Source organism: Odocoileus virginianus, chromosome 17, assembly GCF_023699985.2.
Source record: "Odocoileus virginianus isolate 20LAN1187 ecotype Illinois chromosome 17, Ovbor_1.2, whole genome shotgun sequence".
Lineage (NCBI taxonomy): Eukaryota > Metazoa > Chordata > Mammalia > Artiodactyla > Cervidae > Odocoileus > Odocoileus virginianus.
The window spans coordinates 40,313,474-40,334,189 of NC_069690.1; the positions used below are offsets into that span (position 1 = coordinate 40,313,474).

At 52.0% G+C, this 20,716-nt stretch overlaps 1 protein-coding gene across 1 annotated transcript; it reads left to right on the forward strand.

Moving 5' to 3' along the window:
* The first annotated feature begins 245 nt into the window (after positions 1-245).
* CAVIN1 (caveolae associated protein 1) lies at positions 246-13,879 on the forward strand. Its single transcript, XM_020888005.2, has 2 exons — positions 246-925; positions 11,401-13,879. The coding sequence occupies exons 1-2, from the start codon at positions 257-259 to the stop codon at positions 12,100-12,102; spliced, it is 1,371 nt and encodes a 456-aa protein (XP_020743664.2). The 5' UTR covers positions 246-256; the 3' UTR covers positions 12,103-13,879.
* Positions 13,880-20,716: the final 6,837 nt, after the last annotated feature.

The following is a 20,716-nucleotide window of genomic DNA, read 5'->3' on the forward strand; positions in this document are numbered from 1 at the left end:
GAGAAAAAAGCGGGAGGGAAAAGCAGAGCAACACTCCAGGACCTGTTTCCCTTCCCAAGCGCACATTCCTCCGCCCCAGTCCCGCTCCCGCCGCCTCCACTGCCAGCGGAGGCCCTGGTCTCCCGTTCCAACTATTCCAACCATCCTAGGAAGGGTGGGGCGCTCGGCTCTTGGGTCCCCCTGGGCTGCCCCTCCTTCTCCAGCATCGGTCTCCCCTTCTGCCCCGGTCCCTCCCTTTCTGGGGTCGGGCCAGCCAATGGGCGACGAGACTCCTGGGTTTGGCCTGGGATTCGGGGAACTCACCGATCCCCCGCCCCACAGTTCTGGCCACCATCCCGGTGCGCACGGACGTGGCTCGAGTTTCCTCCGCGCTCTCTCTCGCTCTTCCTCTTCTCCGGGTCTCCCGCTCCCGCTTCAGCTCCACCCGGCCGGCCCCGCACGGCTCCGGGCAGCCATGGAGGACACCCAGCTCCACATCATCGAGCAGCCGCTTTCCGGGTACCCCGACGCCGGGGACCAGGGGTCCTCCACTATGGGGGCTCCGGCGGCCGAGGAGCCGTCGGGGGCCGGCTCTGAGGAGCTGATCAAATCAGACCAGGTGAACGGCGTGCTGGTGCTCAGCCTTCTGGACAAAATCATCGGCGCCGTCGACCAGATCCAGCTGACCCAAGCGCAGCTGGAGGAGCGGCAGGCGGAGATGGAGGGGGCCGTGCAGAGCATCCAAGGTGAGCTGAGCAAGCTGGGCAAGGCGCACGCTACCACGAGCAACACCGTGAGCAAGCTGCTGGAGAAGGTGCGCAAGGTCAGCGTCAACGTGAAGACCGTGCGCGGCAGCCTGGAGCGCCAGGCCGGCCAGATCAAGAAGCTGGAGGTCAACGAGGCCGAGCTGCTGCGGCGCCGCAACTTTAAAGTCATGATCTACCAGGTGAGTTGGCGGGCGGACCGCGCCCAGAGGTCCGGCGTCCCCGGCCCGGGGCTCAGGGTGGGGGGACCTGCCCGTGGCGCGGCTCTTGCGGCAGCCTGACCCGGCTCGGGGGATCCACCCTCTTTCCACGAGCGCTGCTGGGGTGGGGTTGGGTGGGTGGGTTGGGGGCGGGCTCCTGGAGCGCTCAGAGGGGCGCGCGGTGCACACCGCGGCTCCTCACCCAGACGCTACCTCCGGTGTCCAACGCTTAGTGGAACCTAGTTAGGGGGCTGGACTCAGGGACACTGCGCCCCGCAGATCGTTCCCGACCTGGCTTGTCAAAAGTCTTCCTACTTGGAGGAAGTTTTGGGGAGAGCCGGGGTGTCTGGCGACCACTGGGGCCCGCTGTAAGCGGACACGGGCGGCGCGGCCCGGGTTTGGGGCCTCCGGCGCTGCCCGCCCGATATAGCGGGTGATTCAGGGCTCAGGCACGCATCGCGGGGGCTGCGCCAGGCGAGGGACGCGGCTGCCAGCACGCCCCCGCGGACCCCGCATCGGCCTCGGCCGCCCACGCAGCCCCTCGCTGCGATCCTCTCCCGCCTCCCGGCACTTTCGGCCTTTAGGGACACCCTAGCCCGCGGCGCGCCCCTACCCCTCGGCCTGTTGGAAGCAGCCGCGCGAGGGTGGTGTCCCGCGGCGTGAGGTGTCCTGAAGGGGCTGGTGGAGGGGAGGGGACAGCACCCCCACCTTGGCCCCGCGGTCTGGGCGCGGTGAATCACCCCGCATGCCTGCGGGGGCGGCCGAGGAGCAGGAGGACAAGCTGCCGGAGGCTGGCGCGCCGCAGGCTCCGCCCAGTCAGCTTGTTGCTTCCTTTGCACCTCTCCCGGTTCTTCCCGCCTGGAAAAACAAATGGGAGTTTTTGTATCCTAACCCCAAGTAAACCAGGGCATCTCAGGATCACTGCTCTTCTCCACTCTGCCGCCCAAATTCCATTAGGGGAGGGTCTGAGCCGAGGGCTCGGTGATCTTGGGTGGGGTGGGAACGTGCCTAGCCTCGTGTTTCTGCTTCCCTCGGCCTGGTTGACGTTCCCACCCCAAGGAGGTGAGATCCTGGGGGCCGAGGGGTTAGTCTTTGTCCCCTCTCTCCCCTCCCCGCATCGAAGGGAATGTGAAAAAAAGAAGGCCCGATTTCCCACATCCCCCGAGGGAGAGGGCCTCTGTCCCGGAGATGTGGTTTCACTGACAGCTCGGAGGCCCTCCCTAGCTGTGTTCTGAGTGACCATCAGGGATGCGGCGAGGTCCTTGGTTTCGCCAGTGTGGTGGAGCTAAGAGAAATGCAGATTGAAACAAGCAAGGTCGGGAGCAGTAGATTTAAGTGAGCTGGCACTCATCTGAGAAGAAGGTGCTGGGAGGAGGCTGCAAGGTTGCTCCCCCCTTTCTCCTCCCTCCAGGAACTCCTCCCAAGAGGTACTCGACCTTTAAACAGTTTACTTCCCCCCTGCCCAATATAGCACTAACTGATAGAAAACATTTGCCCAGAATTGTTTCTACTTAATTTAACTGCTCCGAGGAAGCAGAATGGGGGGTGGGGGAGGGGTGGGTGAGATTTTTTTAAGAGAACTGCCTAGCACTGGGGTGCATCAAACGAAGGAGAAGAGGGCAGGGCTCTGGGACAGCAGGCCCCCTCTATCTTCTTTCCAGAGCCTGGTGTGGGAGAGGGGAGCCATGAAGGGCTTGGATGGTTGACCCTTCTCATTCAAAATGTCCCAGACCACAGAACTGGAGTGTCAAAGATGGAGATTCTGAGAGACTTCTGGGCAGAGCCCAATGGCGTGTCTGTTACTGCCTCTAGCCAGTTGGCACAGATTATGTGTCTGTGTATTGTGTATCCACGGTGGGGAGGGGGTCTTAATCACAGGGTGGCTTTGATTGCATCAAGGCTAGTGGGGGACAGAGGGTTGAGGTAGAGGAATGACTCAAGCTGGAGACCTTGAGCCCCCAGATCACAGGGGAAATAACTAATACCTAAAGTGGTCCCAACCCATGGTGAAGCTCTGGGGGAAAAAATTCCAGCAACAGGGGTGGGGCCCAAGGCAGCGGAACTTCCCTGAGTTGCAGAGCAGATGTTCCAGGTGGGGGTGAGGGGGTGGGGTACTCAGCTGTTGGAGGAAAGCAGAGGCTGCTTCTCCCTGAGGCCTGCAGGCCTGGGAAGAGAATGAGGTAAAAATAGCCTCATGCCTTGGCAGACCTAATAGGGAAGCTTGGGGGCAGCAACATTTATGATAAAGTTGGGCTGAGGGGGTAGGATGTTTGGGTGGCCAGGCAGAGAGATCTGGGGAAAGTGCTGCCCTGGGATGATGTGAGTTTTCCAGTTGGTGAGGGGATGTGGTGTTCCCCACTGCAGAGGCGGGAGGTGATGATGTGGCAAAAGGGGGATGTGGAGGGAGCGTGAAGGGGTGGGAAGGCCCCAGCTGTGGGATCAGGCCATTTGGTTTCCCACATCTTTTTCCTGCTGGATAACAGAGGGAATCCCTTGTGTGGTCCCACCCAAATTCAGGGAACTGCTAGGCATAACGATTTCACAGGTTAAGTTTGCATTTGACATCCCTCCCCTTCACACACACACACACACACACACACACACACACACACATGAAATTCAGCCCCTCCCATCACAGGATATCAGAGCCCTCACCTTGAACTCACTTCTGAGTCATTATTGTCCTTCTTTGGCATTTCCCTCCTTGTTTCCCAAACAAAAACAGCAGTTTGGCATCCCATCCTATCAGGCAACACCTCACTAGGCAACAGCCAGTGAGGGAGAGAAGTGAATCCTACTAGTAGCTGAGGGGTCAGTGGACCAAGAACTGCTAGGAAGACCAGGCCAGCTACGGCCCCATGCAAATAGGAGCGTCTGTGCTCAGTAAGGAGGGGTTCCCAGATGGCTCAGCAGTAAACAATCTGCCTGCCAAGCAGGAGACTCCGGTTCGATTCCTGGGTCAGGAAAGAAATGTCAACCCACTGCAGTATTCTTGCTTGGAAAATCCCATGGACGGAGGAGCCTGGCAGGCTATAGTCCATGGGGTCGCAAAGAGTCGGACATGACTGAGTGACTTCACTAGCTAGCTAGTACTCTTGCCTGGAAATTTGCATGGACAGAGGAGCCTGGTGGGCAATACACCATAGGGTCACAAACAGCTGGACACAGCTCAGTGACCAAACAGCAGCAGCAACAGCTCAAAAACAGCTCCTCATTAAGGAGCCAATTCTCCTAATCCTAGTATCCAATCCTAGTTTGGATGTTATTAGAGTTATTTTAGAATCCAGAAAGGGAGGCTAAAATGGAAATAAACGTGTTCTGAAGTAGTTTTGATGAAGCAGTTAGTGACCTACATTTGGACCCATCAGACCTGCTCCAAGGGCTTGAGAGCAGGACCAGAAGCATTTAAGGGCTTATGTGGAGCATGAGCTTTAAAGGGGTGGACACCAGGGCTGGCGTGAGGGCCTCCTGGCTTCTCCTCCTCAAATCCTAAACCAGACTATAGCTCCTGCCTGGACTCAAAGCAAATCAGTGCTACCTGGTTCCAGAAGAACCCCACACTTTTGTCCAAAATATCATCCCAACTTGGGGCTCTGGTCCCTCTCACCCCCTGGTGGCCTAGTGGAGAGTGTTTACCATACGCTTCCTCCAAAAAGCTAAGTTTGGGTTGTTTTTCCTGGTCACTGGATACAAGTGTTAGTTGCTCGGTTGTGTCTGACTCTTTGCAACCCCATGGACTGTAGCCCGCCAGGCTCTTCTGTCCACTGAATTCTCCAGGCAAGAATACTGGAGTTGGTTGCCATTCCCTTCTCCAGGGGATCTTCCTGACCCAGGGATCAAACCAGAGTCTCCCGCATTGTGGGCAGATTCTTTACTGTCTGAACCACCAGAGAATCCAAAAATCTACCAGTGGATCCAAAACAGGGAGCATATTCTTAGAGGTATTCCTAAAGACCAAAGGAAATCATACTCCTACCTCTGATTTTTTTAAAGTGAAGTCTGAGATGGGCAATTGATAGGGAGAGGGAATATTGTTGCTAGGCAACCAACCACAAAGAGAAGTGGTGGTTTGTTCCATTATTTTGAACTACCATTGTGAATAGTTCATCATTCTGTCACTGTAGAGTTTTTGAGCTGGAAGATGCTTTGGAGATAGTCAACTTCAGCTGTTTCATTTTGTAGTGAAGGAAGCTGAGGTCCCAAGAGGGGAAATCACTTACCTATTGCTACTCAAGCACTTGGGGGTCAAAGCTGAGGCAAGGGCCCAGGTGTAACCCCTTCTTCTGCTATATTCTCTGCTCCTTGCTTCCTCCTTCTTTTCCTGGGCTATGCAGCAGAAATTGGGGTTGGGGGAGGCTAGCCCTAAGCAAGGACAGTCCTAGCTTCTTCATTCTCTGAGGGAGATAGCTGCACAGTTCTGGCACTGGGACAGATTTGGGGGGGGGGGCATGTGTGTTTCTGGGGATGTGTGTGCCTGAAGGTGTGTGTGTGAGGGTGTGCATATGAGAGTGTGTGTGAAGGTGTGTGTATGAGGGTGTGTGGGTTGGGGGTATGTGTGGGGGTGCGTGTGGCTGTGTGTGAGAGGGCTTGTGTGTGAGGGTGTGTCTGTGTGAGGGTATGTGTGTGTGTGAGGGTGTGTGTGTACAGTTAGCTGAGGGGCTAAGGTGGGTGGCCATAGCTGCTCAGCCTCATAGTGCTGAAGCAGTGGCAATGTGGTCGCCTCGCCCAGTGGCCGTGGAGGGGAGGGGTGCAGGGTGTACGGAGTGGAGCTCTCTGGCCAGGAGGAGACCACATTGGCTCCTTTCTCCTCAGCCTCCCTGCCACTCCTCTCTTCTCCCTGCATCCTACAGGGAAGGTGGGCACTTGCTGTGTTGGGTTTTGTGGCTGCACCCCTTAACACTGCTGCCGCTGGAGTCTGGCAGCGCCCACAAATGTCCCTCTCCCCTGACTTCTCATGACTCCAGAGCAAGAGCAGCAGCTCAGCTCTCAGGAGGGAGAGTTGGGAGCTGCTGCTGGGTGCCTCAGGACCTAGGCTCATGGGTCATTAAAACGGCTTGGTTGGTTTTTTTTTTTCGGCCTTGCCACACGGCATGCGGGATCTTAATTCCCCAACCAGGGGTCGAACCTGTGCCCCTTTCAGTGGAAGCGAGAAGCCCTAACCACTGGATTGCTAGGGAATGCCCAAAATTAGCTTGGTTTTTGATCCTGATTTCTCTGTGCATCGGGTGTCTGATAGCCCATGAGTGGGGGGGGATGGGTAGAAGGGAGGCAGGAGGTGGGGATTAGGCCAAAGGGAAATAGCCAGGATGTCCCTCTTCCATGCCTCGCCCTCTCATCCGGGGCGGCACCCGTGCCCACCCTGCCTGAGGGAATAACTGGGATCAGCTGCCTCTGACTCAAGACAGTGAAGTTGTTTGCCTTCTCTTTTCCTCCTTGGAGACTCCTCAGATGGAGTCTAACAAGTGGCCTCTTAGAAAACTTCCCTGCCCCCAGCAGCCTCTTGCCTCCATCACTCCAACCCCTCATAGCATCATTCCACGACCACGGCTGGGTTGGGGTAGAAGGCAGGAGACCAAGGATGGGACTGGGGAAGATTCTAGAGGGAGGATGGGACGGGGTGCTTATTAATTCATGGGCCTGGGTTTGTCCCCCCTGTTTCCACTCCGGGGCCCTCTTGATGAAGCCTTGAAATGTGGTGTCTTTCCATCCTAATATTTGTGTGCTCCCCTCCCCTCTACTCACGAGCCCCAGTTCTGCATGCCTACCAAGGCCTCCTCCTCCCACACCCGTCCACACCCACCCCAAGCTCCACTTAAACCCCTTTTCCTCATCTTAGCCCAAGAAGAAGCTGAATGCACCCTCAGACCGGGCCACACCCAAGATCGTGCCTTTTGATCTTCTGCCTGAGACTGAGCCTTTTGACCTGAAGCCTGAGACAGTGCCTGACCTCCCACCCTTTGACCAGACGCCTAGGACCCTGCCCTATTACCCAGAGCCCACTGGGCCTCTGCCCACCCCTGAGGAGCCGACAGCCGGTGGGGGTACTTAGGGTCTCCTGGCTCACGTGGGGCCGTGGGCGTGGCATGTCATGAATCCAGTCCACCACCAGCTCACTGCTTAGCAGTGGCCAGTCTCTTCTAAGCCACTGCCCCTTGTGAGTGGGTGACGGGTACTGTGCAAACACTCACATTATGGAATGTTCAGGCAGTCGGGTGGGAGGTCACGGGAAAGGGCGTTTCTCTACTGCTTGGCTTCCATCTTAATAGTAGATGCTCCAGACACCTTACCGGAGTTGCACCCACTTCTGCCTGCATGAGATTGCAACATCCATGCTTCTGTGTTTTTCTTAATTTATTTAATTGGAGGACAATTACTTTACAATATTATGTTTTGCCATAGCTCAACACGAATCAGCCATAGGTATACACGTGTCCCCTCCATCCTGAACCCTGCCCAGGCTTCTGACAGACCTTCCCTCCCACTTCCACCTCCTCCTCAGGGACAAGCCAGTTTGGCTCGAGGGCCCGTTTTACAGAGGGCCGTCATGAGGCCCAGACCAGGGGTCTGTTCCATGCCCTCTCCACGCCCCTCCCTGCAGCTGGGGAAAACACTTACACTTATTTTTTCCAGTTTTTTTTTTTTTCCAGAAAATGTTTTGCAAAGAGATCCGTTATGTTTGCCAGATCCTGCCTTTGGCAGGGCACCCAAAAGCTGCCAACTCAGAGAGGCCAGGAGGAGGTACCCTTTTGCTGGATCTGGCCTACCTATGGCACAGTGTTTGTCCTTTTTTTTTCACATGATCAGTCTCCTAAGGAGTCCTTTTAGACATTTTTCTTCCTAATTGTCCTCTTCCCTGTGAAATTTTAACACTATAGATATACTGTATACACCTGGACTCCCCCAACACCCCACCCAAGAACCAACTTCCACCCACTTTGGGGCAACATCCTCCCACATGCTAGAGTGTCATGCTAGAGCAGAAAAGAAGGTCCCTTTTGCCTTCAGTGTTTCTCACGCCCTTGTCCTGACAACCTAAAGTAGGGGTCCTGAGTTTTTAACACTTCCCTATCTCTCATCTCTCCCCTAGTCTGCACCCTCCTCTGACACACTCTGAGCAGATCCCAGGTCTCCGAATGACCTCACCAGTGTCTTCTCTGGTCATTCCAGGCAGTGGTTGGGAACAGAACTGGCTAGCTCGAAGTCAAGAAAGGCCCTACCCAGAGCCATATCATACCCCTTCTCCCTGACAAATGTGAAGTGCCTGGCCAAGGACCAGGCACGCAGTAGGTGCTCAATTAAATCATATTAAAAACCTTCCTAAGGCAGTGGAGCTTAAGTTTATATAGTGAGGTCGGGGAGAGGAGAGGAAGGGGCTGGGAGCTGTCTTACGGCTCCTCTAAATTCATCCCAGACTGGTGCTTTCCTGGGTTGGGGAGCTGTGTGTGCTTGGGGATGGGGGTCGAGGGGAGACAATGGAAGCTGTGCATGCTTTTGTTCAGACCTGGTCATTAAAGCTAACTCTGGAAACCAAGCCTGTTGGGACTGGTGGTTTTGTTTAATAAAAATATAGAAACAGAACAAGCAGAGCTCTCCCTTCTTGCCACCCTGAGGCCCCTCCTATGACTTAGGAGCTCTGCCAGGGAAGTAGGGGTGGGACAGGGGTGCCCGGCCTCTGTGCCCAGGGTTGGGGGAGGTGCTTTGGGATTCTGCTGCTGGTTGTTGTAGCAACAGGCCAACTGGGTGGGCCCAAGACAGCACTCCAAAGCTGTGAGTCATAGGGGAAACCTGGCTTGGAAACAGGGAGAAAAGACAAAATCCATTAATGGAGGGAAAAAGCTAAAGTCATAGTGGTATACCCTCTCCAGGGCCAATTCACTGGATATTATCTCAGACTTAGGTCAAATGGTTTCTTCCCTATCCCCTGACCTTCCACCAAGAAAGCAGTTCCTCTGGTGTAAGCCATTGCACTAGAGGAAGCCTCACAATGAAGGGCAATATATATTATACACACACACACACACACACACACCATTCTAGTCTGGCAGAGACGACTCCAAATCCTCCTCTCACTGGGATTGCTCCCTGATGTTGTATTTGAGACCTTTCATCAGGCACTAGGAAGATGGGATTGGCTACAAGAAGTCTGGAACTCTCTCCAGCCTTGTTCACAGTTCAAGCTTTATCTAAGAAGCCAGAGGCCAGGAAAACCAGCCAGCTCAGGCTTTAGGGGTTGGACAGAGCAGAGGGGAGAATCAGGGATGCTGGGGTGGGGCACAGAGACAATGTGGATCTGTTTTCCAGCAGCAGGGACTGTTTCCTGGCTCTTCCCCACCCATCACGCTTAACCCTTCCCTTAATTCATCCACATTGCCTGAGCTTTAGTGAAAGGAAGTGTTCTCCTCCTAACTTTGGTGGTGTGGGTGGATTTTTAGACTAAGAGGCTGTGAAGGAGAAATCAAGAGCTGACAGTTTTTGATGCTAGGGCTGCCAGTGAATTCTGGGTGGATATGAATTAAGAAGTAACAGGGAGTTTAGATGATAATCCTAAAATGTTGTTTAAGAGAGAGGACTCTGGTAGCAGGTGGGGAGGTGATTGCACAAGGAGACCCAAAGTGTACAACTGGGAATCAGAGGGACTGCTAAGACAGGCTGAGACCCTCCCACACTCAGAGTGAGGAAAATACCCCTTCAGGTCCTCTGCGAGTGATAAGAAGCAGAGGGATGGATAGAATGCTGCAGAATGCCCACCACAGGGCCAAGCCAGCTGTGGCAGGTGGAGACTACAAGTCCCAGCATGCCCTGAGCCCAGGTCACCTTGCCTGCTGGGAGGTGTAGTTGAGTAATGAGAGCCTGAGATGGCTTGGTGCCCAGCAGAGCTGGTGCCCAGTTTGGGAGAAGAGGTGAAGCCAGCATTCCCTCTTTGTCCCTGCTAATGATATTGACAGGGAGGGAAGGAAGTTGGGGGAGGTGTTCCTAGTTTTCAATGTAAACCAGGAAACTCTGTAGGGATGTAGATGGGAGGGAAGAGGAAAGAGGTTGGGGGCTGGGGAAGGAATTTCTATAGCAGGTGGTGCAGAGATACCAAACAGCAAACACATATGTGTACGTGTTTGTGTGTGTTTATAGGAGGGGTCAGTTTATGTTGCCTCATTTTTCTCAGATGGGGTTTTCTTACAATTCTGCGAAACGATCTTCAGAAAACCTATTCCCTATCATTCCTTTGTACAATGTACCTAAAGAAGAGAATCTGGGTCGAAGAGACTTTTGGGTTTTGTCTTTTGGGCCAAAAACAAACCCATTCTGGGTTATGTCTTTTCCTTTCTGGGCTCAATCTCCCCCACCTTCTGCTGAGAGGTGATCCTGAGATTCTGAAATGTAGGTCCAGAGCCAGGATCTTGGAAAATCTTCCCGGAATGGAAAACAGGGCTGGTGCTGGGTCTTCCCGGGAGAAGAACTGGCCCTGAGATCTAGGATCTCACCATCCTACCCCTGGCTCTTGAGCTCCTGTTTGGGGTTGGGGGCAGGTTGTGGTGAAGCAAGAATAGAAAAACAGTCCCTCCTTTCCATTCCAAGGCAGGGATGTCAGAACCAGAAGAAACCTCCAGGTTGGGAAGAAAACACGTTCTCGCAGCCAGCTTCTTCCTCTTTCCTCAATTTCTACATAGGGGTGGAGAATGACCATTGGTGGAGCCAAACCGTATGGGGACAGGGAGGAGGTCATTAACTCCCCTTCCCTAATACTGGTTCTTCTGAAATTATACGAAGTCTGGGAAACGCGCTCCCTTGAAAATAAACCTGCCTTCAAGTTACCCTACTTCGGGGTAGCCTGAGATCGGCTGTGAGCTCACCCCTCAAACTAAACTGCCCAAAGCCTTTTGGGCCTGGCTCGGGCAGTGTGGGGCTCTGTGCACCAGAGGGCGCTCTGACCATTTCCAAAGTTCTATTGTGATCTCTGCGACGCAAAGGGTAAGAAGTTATTTAATATGGGTGGTTGCGGGGCTCGAGGAGCGGGTTGGAGAGCCGCAGAGATACTTGATCGAAGTGCGAAAACAGAATCCAGATTCTGATCCGAAGCTCGGTTCCCTCTTCGCTCTGTATGTGTGCTTAGTCGCTCAGTCGTGTCCGACTCTTTAAGACCCCAGGGACTGTAGCCCGCCAGGCTCCTCTGTTCATGGCGATTCTCCAGGCAGGAATACTGGAGTGGGTTGCCTTGCTCTTCTCCGGGTCTACTTACTATTCATTCAACAAATATTTGAGTGCTCACGAAGTGTTCAGCTCGGTGCCAGGCGCTGGGGATACCAGCGCAGAAGTCCAGGCCGATTTCACAGGTACCACGCACTCGCCAGGATCACAGGTGCCAATGCCCGGCCCCGGGTTCGCCCAGCGTCCCCCCAAGTCCCCGACCAACTCTCCCGCTCTTCCCCCACCCTCATCTGTTCCCTCTGATCTCCCTTTAGGATGAAGTGAAACTGCCGGCCAAAGTGAGCATAGGCAAGTCGCTGAAAGAGTCGGAGACGCTGCCCGAGAAGGAGGGCGACGAGCTGGCCGAGGGCGAGAGGCCGGAGGAGGACGCGGCGGCGCTCGAGCTGTCGTCGGACGAGGCGGTGGAGGTGGAGGAAGTCATCGAGGAGTCGCGCGCCGAGCGCATCAAGCGCAGCGGCCTGCGGCGCGTGGACGACTTCAAGAAGGCCTTCTCCAAGGAGAAGATGGAGAAGACCAAAGTGCGCACGCGCGAAAACCTGGAGCGGACCCGCCTCAAGACAAAGGAGAACCTGGAGAAGACGCGGCACACCCTGGAGAAGCGCATGAACAAGTTGGGCACGCGCCTGGTCCCTGCCGAGCGCCGCGAGAAGCTCAAGACCTCGCGAGACAAGCTGCGTAAGTCCTTCACGCCCGACCACGTGGTCTACGCGCGCTCCAAGACCGCGGTCTACAAGGTGCCTCCCTTCACGTTCCACGTCAAGAAGATCCGCGAGGGCCAGGTGGAGGTGCTGAAGGCCACGGAGATGGTGGAGGTGGGCGCCGAGGAGGAGGAGGGCGGCGCGGAGCGCGGCGAGGCGGCAGACCTGCTGCGCGGGAGCAGCCCCGACGTGCACACGCTGCTGGAGATCACGGAGGAGTCGGACGCCGTGCTGGTGGACAAGAGCGACAGCGACTGAGCCGGGCGCGGGGCTGTGCCCGGAAGACCGCGCCGCCCCGCCTCTCCCCGCCCCCGCCCCGATTCCTTTCCCTCCACGAACTTTCTCTTTCGCATTCTCTCTCTCTCCCTCTCTCTCTCTCCGCCCCAAACGGGCTGAGATGTTTCTAAATTGAGAACACCTCCCCACAACGAGCACCCCCCTCCAAGTCTTACAGCTATTAAGACGAGGGGGAGGCAGCCTGCACCATGGACAGCCCCACTGTAGGCGTAGGCTGGGTGGAAATGCAGAGGGCGGTGATTCGTGTCCTGGGGATCCAAGTCGGGAATCCTAGAGGAAATTGCTGTCGTTTCCGTGATTAGGCCCAGGCTTGGGGCAGGCTGCCTTCTCCCCGCCCCCCGACCCCTACACACACACATTTACCCGGCTGCTGTCATTCCTGTTCACTGAGCTCTTCTTTCTCATTCTGATCTCTGGCGGCTTCAAAGCCAAAATTACCATGAAAGGGAAGAGTGCATCCTGAAGAGGCCCCTTGCCCACACGGGAGACCCCACACTGGAAGGATTTGAAAGCAGCTTTTGGGAGTATCTAGGGCCGTGCCGGAGAGAGGGCAGAGTAAGCCATGACCCTACATGAGGGTCTAGCACAGGCTGTATCTGCAAAAGTTCCCAGTAAGGAAGGCTGGATCTAGGCAGAGTGCTGGGGGAGGGAGGGAGGGCACTTCATGTTTATGCATCTGCACACAGGAGCACATGGCTATGGCTCTGAAGAAAAACGGAAAATAGTAGAAGGTGGAAATGGGTGAAAAGAGAATGCTCATTAGTAGCAGGAGAAACACAGGACAAGGATCCCATCTTACTGGGGTTCACAGAGGACAGCAGGCAGGACAATTTTTCAGAACTACTAGGGAGGGCAGTGTGAGAAATCCATCATCCAAGAAGAGAGCGGTAAGCTTTACCCCTTACCTGTACTGGTTGTGGTGCCCCCAGGGGCAGCCCATTTCTCATAGCCCAGAATATTAGGGTCCCAGAAGAGGGCAGCACCAGGCTCCAGAGAGCTGGTATTATAGTTAGGAGGGAGGCTGATGGGAAAGAGACCAGATGCTAAAGGCCAGGCCACCAAATTGAGAGCAGGAGGGGAGGAGAGGAGAGTAAGGAATTCCTGTGTGTAGGGCAGCCCAGCCTTGGCTCACTCCTGGCAGTTTCTTCTCAAGATCCTTCCCTAGAGCTAGTATCATAAAGCTGTAGAACATGCCAAGACCTCCTTAGCCTTGTGGGTTCCTCTCCTGAATCTTTGGGGTGAGGGGTGCTGCTTCCAGTTCAAAGGCCTGACTGCTGATCAGGTTCTTCTCAGGACACTTCAGTCTGTTCTTCCCCCATAAAGAGGACTTGTCAGAAGCAAGGACACCCCTCTCACCCCCAACTCACAGCCCACAGAGGAGAGCTGAAGGCTCCCTCCTCCCCTCACATCCTCTGCCTTATCTTCCCTGCTCTGCATTTTAGAAAATTGCAGCTAATTGTTTTAAGGGGTGGCGGGAGGGAGTCTGGGGACACACCTTTTATACAACACAAAGCTTTGCTTCCCCCTGCTCCCCAATCCTTGGTTCCCTTCTCTCTTCCAAATGGTTGGAGACACATCAGCTGAAGTAGGATGGGGATTGTGGGACGAGGTTCCTTGGTGCTGATGGGCTGAAGGGGCCTGAGTTGTGGGCAGATACAGTTTCCTGTGGGCTCTGGGGAGCCTCTCATGTTGCTGTGTCCTGGTGAGCAGCCCGACCAATAAACCTGCTTTTCTAAAAGGATCTGTGTTGGATTGTATTCTTCGAAGGCAGTTTCATAGGATGAGTTCCAGCGAACAGGAGGGAACCAGGGATTGAAAGAGAGATGCTGCTAGTTTAAATGTGCAGTATCTGCCTGGATGGGAAGTGAGACTGGGGCGTTATTATCCCACTTAGAAATGGGAAGACATACACATGGAGTAACTTGTCTAACGTCCCATAGGTGGTAAGTGGTGGGGCTGGGATTCTAAGGCACCCTGGCTCCAGTTTCACCGTGTCTGTAGTCCTGTAGTGTCTAGACCGCTTCTCTGCCTTCAGGGCCTTAGCCCTCCAGACCCACCCAGTTACTCTACTCAGCCTGAGCTCTGCCCCCTTACAAATTCAGGCTGCCAAATCCGTCCTACAGGAGGCAGCCTAGGGGAGGGGAAAAGTCAGAGGCCTGAATATCATAGAAGGATTCCGGTGCATGCTAGAGATGCCAGTCATAGCCACACAGCATATTTCATTCTCCCTACAGCCCTGGGACAGGCACTTCTTTCATTGTCTGTACACCCTCTCTTCCCCATGAGCAGCCAGCCCTACCTGCTCACAAGTTAGGCATTTCCTAGAGCAAAGGAAACAAATTGTCATGTGAGTTCTGCCAGCATCAGAATCACCTGGGGAGGGGTGTCCAAATAAAGACAAAGTCATTTCTGGGGCTGTGTCCTGGCCTGGTAGTACCACCCCAAGCAAGCTGAGTCCTTCCTCAGGAACCATCCATTTACCCTGGACTTCCCTGCTGCCGACCCCAGCAGCAAGCACAGCAGTCTTGGGTTCTAAGTCCCCCAGAAAGGGTTGGCATTCCTCAAGAAGAAACTGAAGATGAAAATTCAGGGCCTGGGAGCCAGGAAACTTCCCCTCGGTCAGGAGAAGCATGTTCAGGATCCTCCTTCCTGCAGGATGCAGAGGTGCAGCTGTGAGAAGCAGGGAATGATGACAGGACCCCAGCTGTGGAGTAATGAGCTTGAGGGAAACCAGGAAGGGCCCTGGGATACCAGGCCATTGTTTACTTTTCTTACTCAAAGCAATAAGTTTCCTGGTCCTTTCCCCTTTGCTTCTGTAAGCCATCCTGCTCACTGGCCCACCACACTTTCGGTACCAGCCAAATTACTTTGCTGTAACTTCCCTACCCAGCTCTATTCTGGAAACCATTTTGTCAGAAGTAGCCCTAATTCTCTGAAGAGCCACTTTTCTGCCGGCCCCTGTTCCATGACATTCCTCCTTTACATCACAGTGTGGGGCCACAACTCCAGAAGCTCTGCTCAAGTCAGAAATTATTCCTTTTCTTCTTTGCTTGCAGCCAAAGGGAGGAGGAGGCTTTCATGAAATAGCTTCCTACCAATAGAATTTAATGGACATTCCAAGGTTCCATTCCCACAAAGCATCTTTTCCACCAACTGGTCATCATCTTGCCCACCCATCATTAGCGCTATTTCCATGGGTTAGAATCAGACAATAAACTAGAGGTATTGTCTCTCGAAGGATCCCATCAAACATTATCTGTGTTGACCAAAAAAAAACAACCACAACCTAAAAGTTGAGAGTTATGTTTTCTTTGGCAGACATTATGAGGGCTTCAAACCTGGGACACAGCATCTCAGATAACACTGAGAAACTGCTCTGAAGAGGCAAGAGGGAGGAACCAGGATATTAAGCAGTTTTGCAACAAAGGCCAGGTAGTCAGAACATTGAAGATTATTGTTAATTAAAGAAAACCAGACATCTCAAGTTAATGAAATTAGTGCTTCTTTATGTGTTGTTAGTCCTTCAGTCACGTCCTACTCTTTGCAACCCCATGGACTGTATGTAGCCTGCCAGGCTCCTCTGTCATGGAATTCTCCAGGCAAGAATACTGGAGTGGATAGTCTTTCCCTTCTCTGGGGGATCTTCCCGACCCAGGAATCAGACCCAGCTCTCTGGAGTTGCATGCAGATTCTTTATGTCTGAACCACCAGGTAAGCCCTTTTTGTGGACGGGAAGGTGCAAAAGTCTGCACTCATTAAATTCATTCCGCTGACAGGCACCTCACCTGGGCCTGGTGTCCTGTGTTTTCTCATTGTGAGCCTCCTCAGGTGTAGGGCAGTGGGTATAGGGGGTGGGAGGGGAGGATTCCAGCAGTTTACTGCAGAATGGTGGGCGATCTTAATTTCAATCCTGAGTTCCCTCAGGACTCACTGTCAGGGCAGCTGTAATACAGCACCTTGATTCAACATCTTTTGTTTACTGATAATTGTTGTTTTGTTTAGTTGCTAAGTTGTGTCCACCTCTTTTGCGACCCCATGGACTACAGCCCACCAGGCTTCTCTGTCCATGAAATTTTCCAGGAAAATTCTCTAGGGAACCTTCCCCAGTTCAGTTTAGTTTAGTCACTCAGTCGTGTCTGACTCTGCGACCCCATGGACTGCAGCATGCCAGGCTTCCCTGTCCATCACCACCCAGGGATCAAACCAGCATCTCTGCACCTGCACGCAAGTGGATTCTTTACCACTGAACCACCAGGGAAGCCCTTACTGATAATGGCAGGCAGCAATCTTTTGTCCACACCAGGGATTTAAGGGAGTTCCTCTACAGACTGAGTTATCAGGTCTCTAAATAGTACTTCCAAAGTCCTTATCCCAAGAGGTAACTTTCTTCAGGGGCAGGAGAAGACAGCTGCAGCATCTTACATTTGTCCAGACCTCATTTGCTCTCACCTGCAATATTTGATGGAGAAGGCAATGGCACCCCACTCCAGTATTCTTGCCTGGAGAATCCCAGGGACAGAGGAGCCTAGTGGACTCCCATAGTGACTTAGCAGTAGCAGCAGCAGTATTTCAACTGCCTTTAGGTTCTTTCTAATCTATTCCCCATGTTACTGCCAGGTAGAGATAGATATATAAATATTTATGTTATTTATATAGTTTATTTATGTAGATATAGGTACATAGATTTTTTTATTTTTATGTTTTGGGTTTTTTTTAGATTTTCTTTTTTAAAGAAAACATACTTTCCAGTTTAAATGTCTTCCTTTGACCAAAGGATTAAAGTCTTTGGCATGGCTCACAAGATACCTTAAGAGTCTGGCCCCATGGGACTTCCCTGGTGGTCCTGTGGCTGGGTCCACTTTGCAATGCAGCGGACATGGGTTTGATCCCTGGTCTGGGAACTAAGATCCCACATGCCTCGGAGCAACTAAGCACTTATGTGCTGCAACTGCTGGGCTCACAAGCCACAACTAGAGTCTGTCTGCCACAACTAAGCCCTAACACAGCCAAATGAATAATTTTTTTTAAAGAGTCTGGTCCCTGCCTCAGTTCTTACTGCTCTTCAATATGCTCTTTAGGAGTCTGCCGGTCAAAAATGGCCCACATGCTTTCAGCCCTGTGGGCCTTACCTCTCTCTGGAATAGCCTCCCTCTTTCCACCTCCCCTCATAAACCAACCTCTTCCCCAGTCATACTGATCATTTCCTTCTCAGGGTTCCCATAGGACTGTATGTCAATAAACGTTTGTTGAACAAATTTTAAGACTTTATTGCAAGGCTCATAAACTCACCTCAGACTGACTTCAGCAGAAAAGCCAAAATGAAACAAAACAAACATACAAAAAAACCCACTAAAGCTGAAAATAAAAATCGAGGGAGTTAAAGTAATGGAAAAAGTTTCCAATGGTAGGTCCAGGAGTGTCTGGTTGCAAGTTCTGATGTAACATCACTAGGAATTTCTCTTCCTATCTCCTCTGCTGTGTTTTTCATTAGCAATTAGATTTTCCCCATGTGTTGGCAAAGATGACCATCAATAGCTGCAGGCTTACGGCTTGACAGCTCAACAACCCTAGTTAAGAGGATTTCTTGCCAAATCTTTCCAGAATTTCAGATACACTCCTGAGATGTCACATATTCAAATCACTGTGCCTTGGACCAAATCTAGGCCATAGGCCGTTTCTAGGACCCATCTGCAGCATGGAATTGAGAGTGGAGGAAGGGACTTCCATGGTGGTCCAGTGGTTAAATTTTATTTATTTATTTATTTTCGGCTGTGATGGGTCTTCATTGCTGCTCGCCAGCTTTCTCTATTTGCAGCAAACGAGGGTTATTCTTTGCTGTGGTGTTCAGGCTTTTCATTGTAGTAGCTTCTCTTGTTGTGAAGCACAGGCTCTAGGTGTGTGGGCTTCAGTAGTTACAGCATGTGGGCTCAGTAGTTGTGGCTTATGGGCTCCAGAGCAAGGGTTCAGTAGCTGTGGCGCATGGGCCAAGTTGCTCTATGGCACGTGGGGTCTTCCCGGACCAGGGATGGAAATTGTGTCCCCTGCAGGCAGGGGACAGGCAGATTCTTAACTGCTGGACCACCAGGGAAGTCCTGTCCAGTGGTTAAGACCCCAAGCAATTCAGGGGGCACGGGTTTGATCCCTGGTCTGGGAACGAAGATCTTGCATGCTGCTCAGCAAGGGAAGCTGATTTCCCAAATGAAAAATGGGTTGCTGTTAGGGAAAGGAGAGAAGATGATGGGTGGACAAAGAATCAGGTGTTTTTTCCCATGGATCTATTTGTGATATTGTGCTAGTGATATTGTGCTAGCAGCCAAGATACACTATATCTAGCTCTTGATTTGAAACATTTTGCAATTAGTGGGAGAGGCAGATGTTCAAAATAACTCAAAGAGATATTTAGTAAGAGAAGTAAAACAAAATGCAATGGCAATACACTGAAAACAGATTCACCCTGCTTGGGGAATATGGGGAAACTTATAGAGGAAGAGGGCTTTTAAATTATAATCCTTCACAAAGGGTAGGATTTGACGTACATGTTGCTGGAGGGCAGAGACAATATTTTACTTGATTTTTGTGTCACCCAACACAAAACTGTTAACACCTAACCTAACCGTTAGAGCCTAACAGTGTCACATACACGATTTCATTGGTAAATGTTATTAGGTTGAAAGCATAACAAAAGAACACCCGGCCAAAAGGGGAAAAAGGAACTTATGTTGGAAGGCTGCCAAGGTGTCCCATGGACACCAAAGAATTACTGAGTGGTCAGGCTGGGAAGAGTAGGAATCAGGGGATCTCCAGGGACTTTTGAGAGGGAGATGATGGATGGCCCTCTCGAAAGCGCTGACATTAATGGAACTCAGCTTGAAGGGCTCCCAGGCTCTGTGCCTCTCAGTTTCAAATTCCAAATTCCTGGCAGAGAGACTCCGATTAAGCCAGTAAACATGTGCTCACCCGGGGTTTAATCATCTATGACCGGGAGAATAGGACCATGAAATACAGACATGCCTGAAGGGACCTATTCCAGCATATGAATGGGGAGTAGAGGAAGCAATTCCCAGGAAAGGAGGACTCGTTGTGAGCCAGACAGGACCCAACAGGTATCTCTTGACATAGCAGATACTCAGTATGTGTTAAACAAATGAAAGTAGTGATGTGGGACAGGCACAGTCCTCCAGGCAAAAAAAAACAGTGTGTGGAAAGGCAAAGAGGCAGGAACACTGAGGACATGACTGAAGAACAGTTAATAGAATAATGGGACTTCCATGGTGGTTCAGTGGTTAAGAATCCATGCTTCCACTGAAGGGGGCATAGGTTTGATCCCTAGTCAGGGAAATAAGATCTCATATGCTGCACAGCCAAAAAAAAAATGGAGTGTTGGAACCTATAAGAGTCTTGCTTTATTTATTTATTTATTTTAATATTTTGACCATGTGGCCTCTGGGATCCCCAACCAGGGATTGAACCCAGTGGAAATGTGGAGCCCTAACCCCTGGACCACCAGAGAATTCCCAAAGGGTCTTGTTTTATAGATGAGAAAAGCAGGAGTCATTTTAGAGAGGAAGTTACCGTGGACCTGGAAGAGAAGGTTGTTTAATGGTACTTTATAAGACTCAGCATAAAACAGTTATCAGAAGAGAAGTGATCTTTGAAGTGCTAGGAGCAGAAGAGCTAGCCAAGGGAGGGGGTAGTTAGGGAGAGAAGAGGATGGATTGTAAAATTAGAGCAGGCATGCCCACTTTTAAGAAGTTGATGGGGTTGGAGGGAACAGCTAAGTAGACTCTGGAATGGTTGGAGAGGGAGAACATCTTACTGGGTCCAGGGCATTTTCATAGGTATTATCTTAGGTAAATCTGATGCTTATTTGATGTCCTTCTGCTTGGAAAATCCCGGCTCCCTCCCTCTAGGGCTTTGTCTCTACTGGATAACCAGAACCTGCTTTTACTGGATAACCCTGTCCAACCTGCTTTTTCAAAGATGCCTCTCTGGATCAATGAAACCCTCTCTGCCAGCAATTTAGAATTTTGAGCCTACAGCTGCCAGGCAATTGGAAATTTATTTCCAATAAGATGAACAACAACAAAAAAGTGAAAAAGAATGCTTGAGGACTTCCATGGTGGTCCAGTGGTTGGGAGTCTTCCTGCCAATGCAGGGGGACACAGGTTTGATCCCCAGTCTGTGAAGATTCCACATGGTGAAGGGCAACTAAGCCTGTGAGTCACAATTACCGAGCCCACCAACTGTGATTACTGACCCATGAACTAAGAGCCCATGCTCTGTAACAAGATAAGCCACTGCAATCAGAAGCCTGTGCACCACAACTGGAGTAGCTCTCACATGCCACAACCAGAGAAAGTCTGTGCACAGCAGCAAAGACCTAGCACAGCCAATATATATATATATATGAATGCTTAAAATGGTAGGATTAAAAAACACCAGTGATTCAAAACATTTGGAACCTTCACTTACCCTTCTTATTGCCATGATTAGAGACTGAACATTTCAGTAGCAGCCTCAAGTCAAGTCATGACAAGTGAATAGCAGAGCTTAGTGGGACGTCCACTTGTGGTGA

Coding starts and splice junctions, on each gene's coding strand:
- CAVIN1 (XM_020888005.2), top strand. CDS start 257: ATGGGCGACGAGACTCCTGGGTTTGGCCTGGGATTCGGGGAACTCACC. Junction 926..11,400: donor TTAAAGTCATGATCTACCAG/GTGAGTTGGCGG, acceptor ATCTCCCTTTAG/GATGAAGTGAAACTGCCGGC.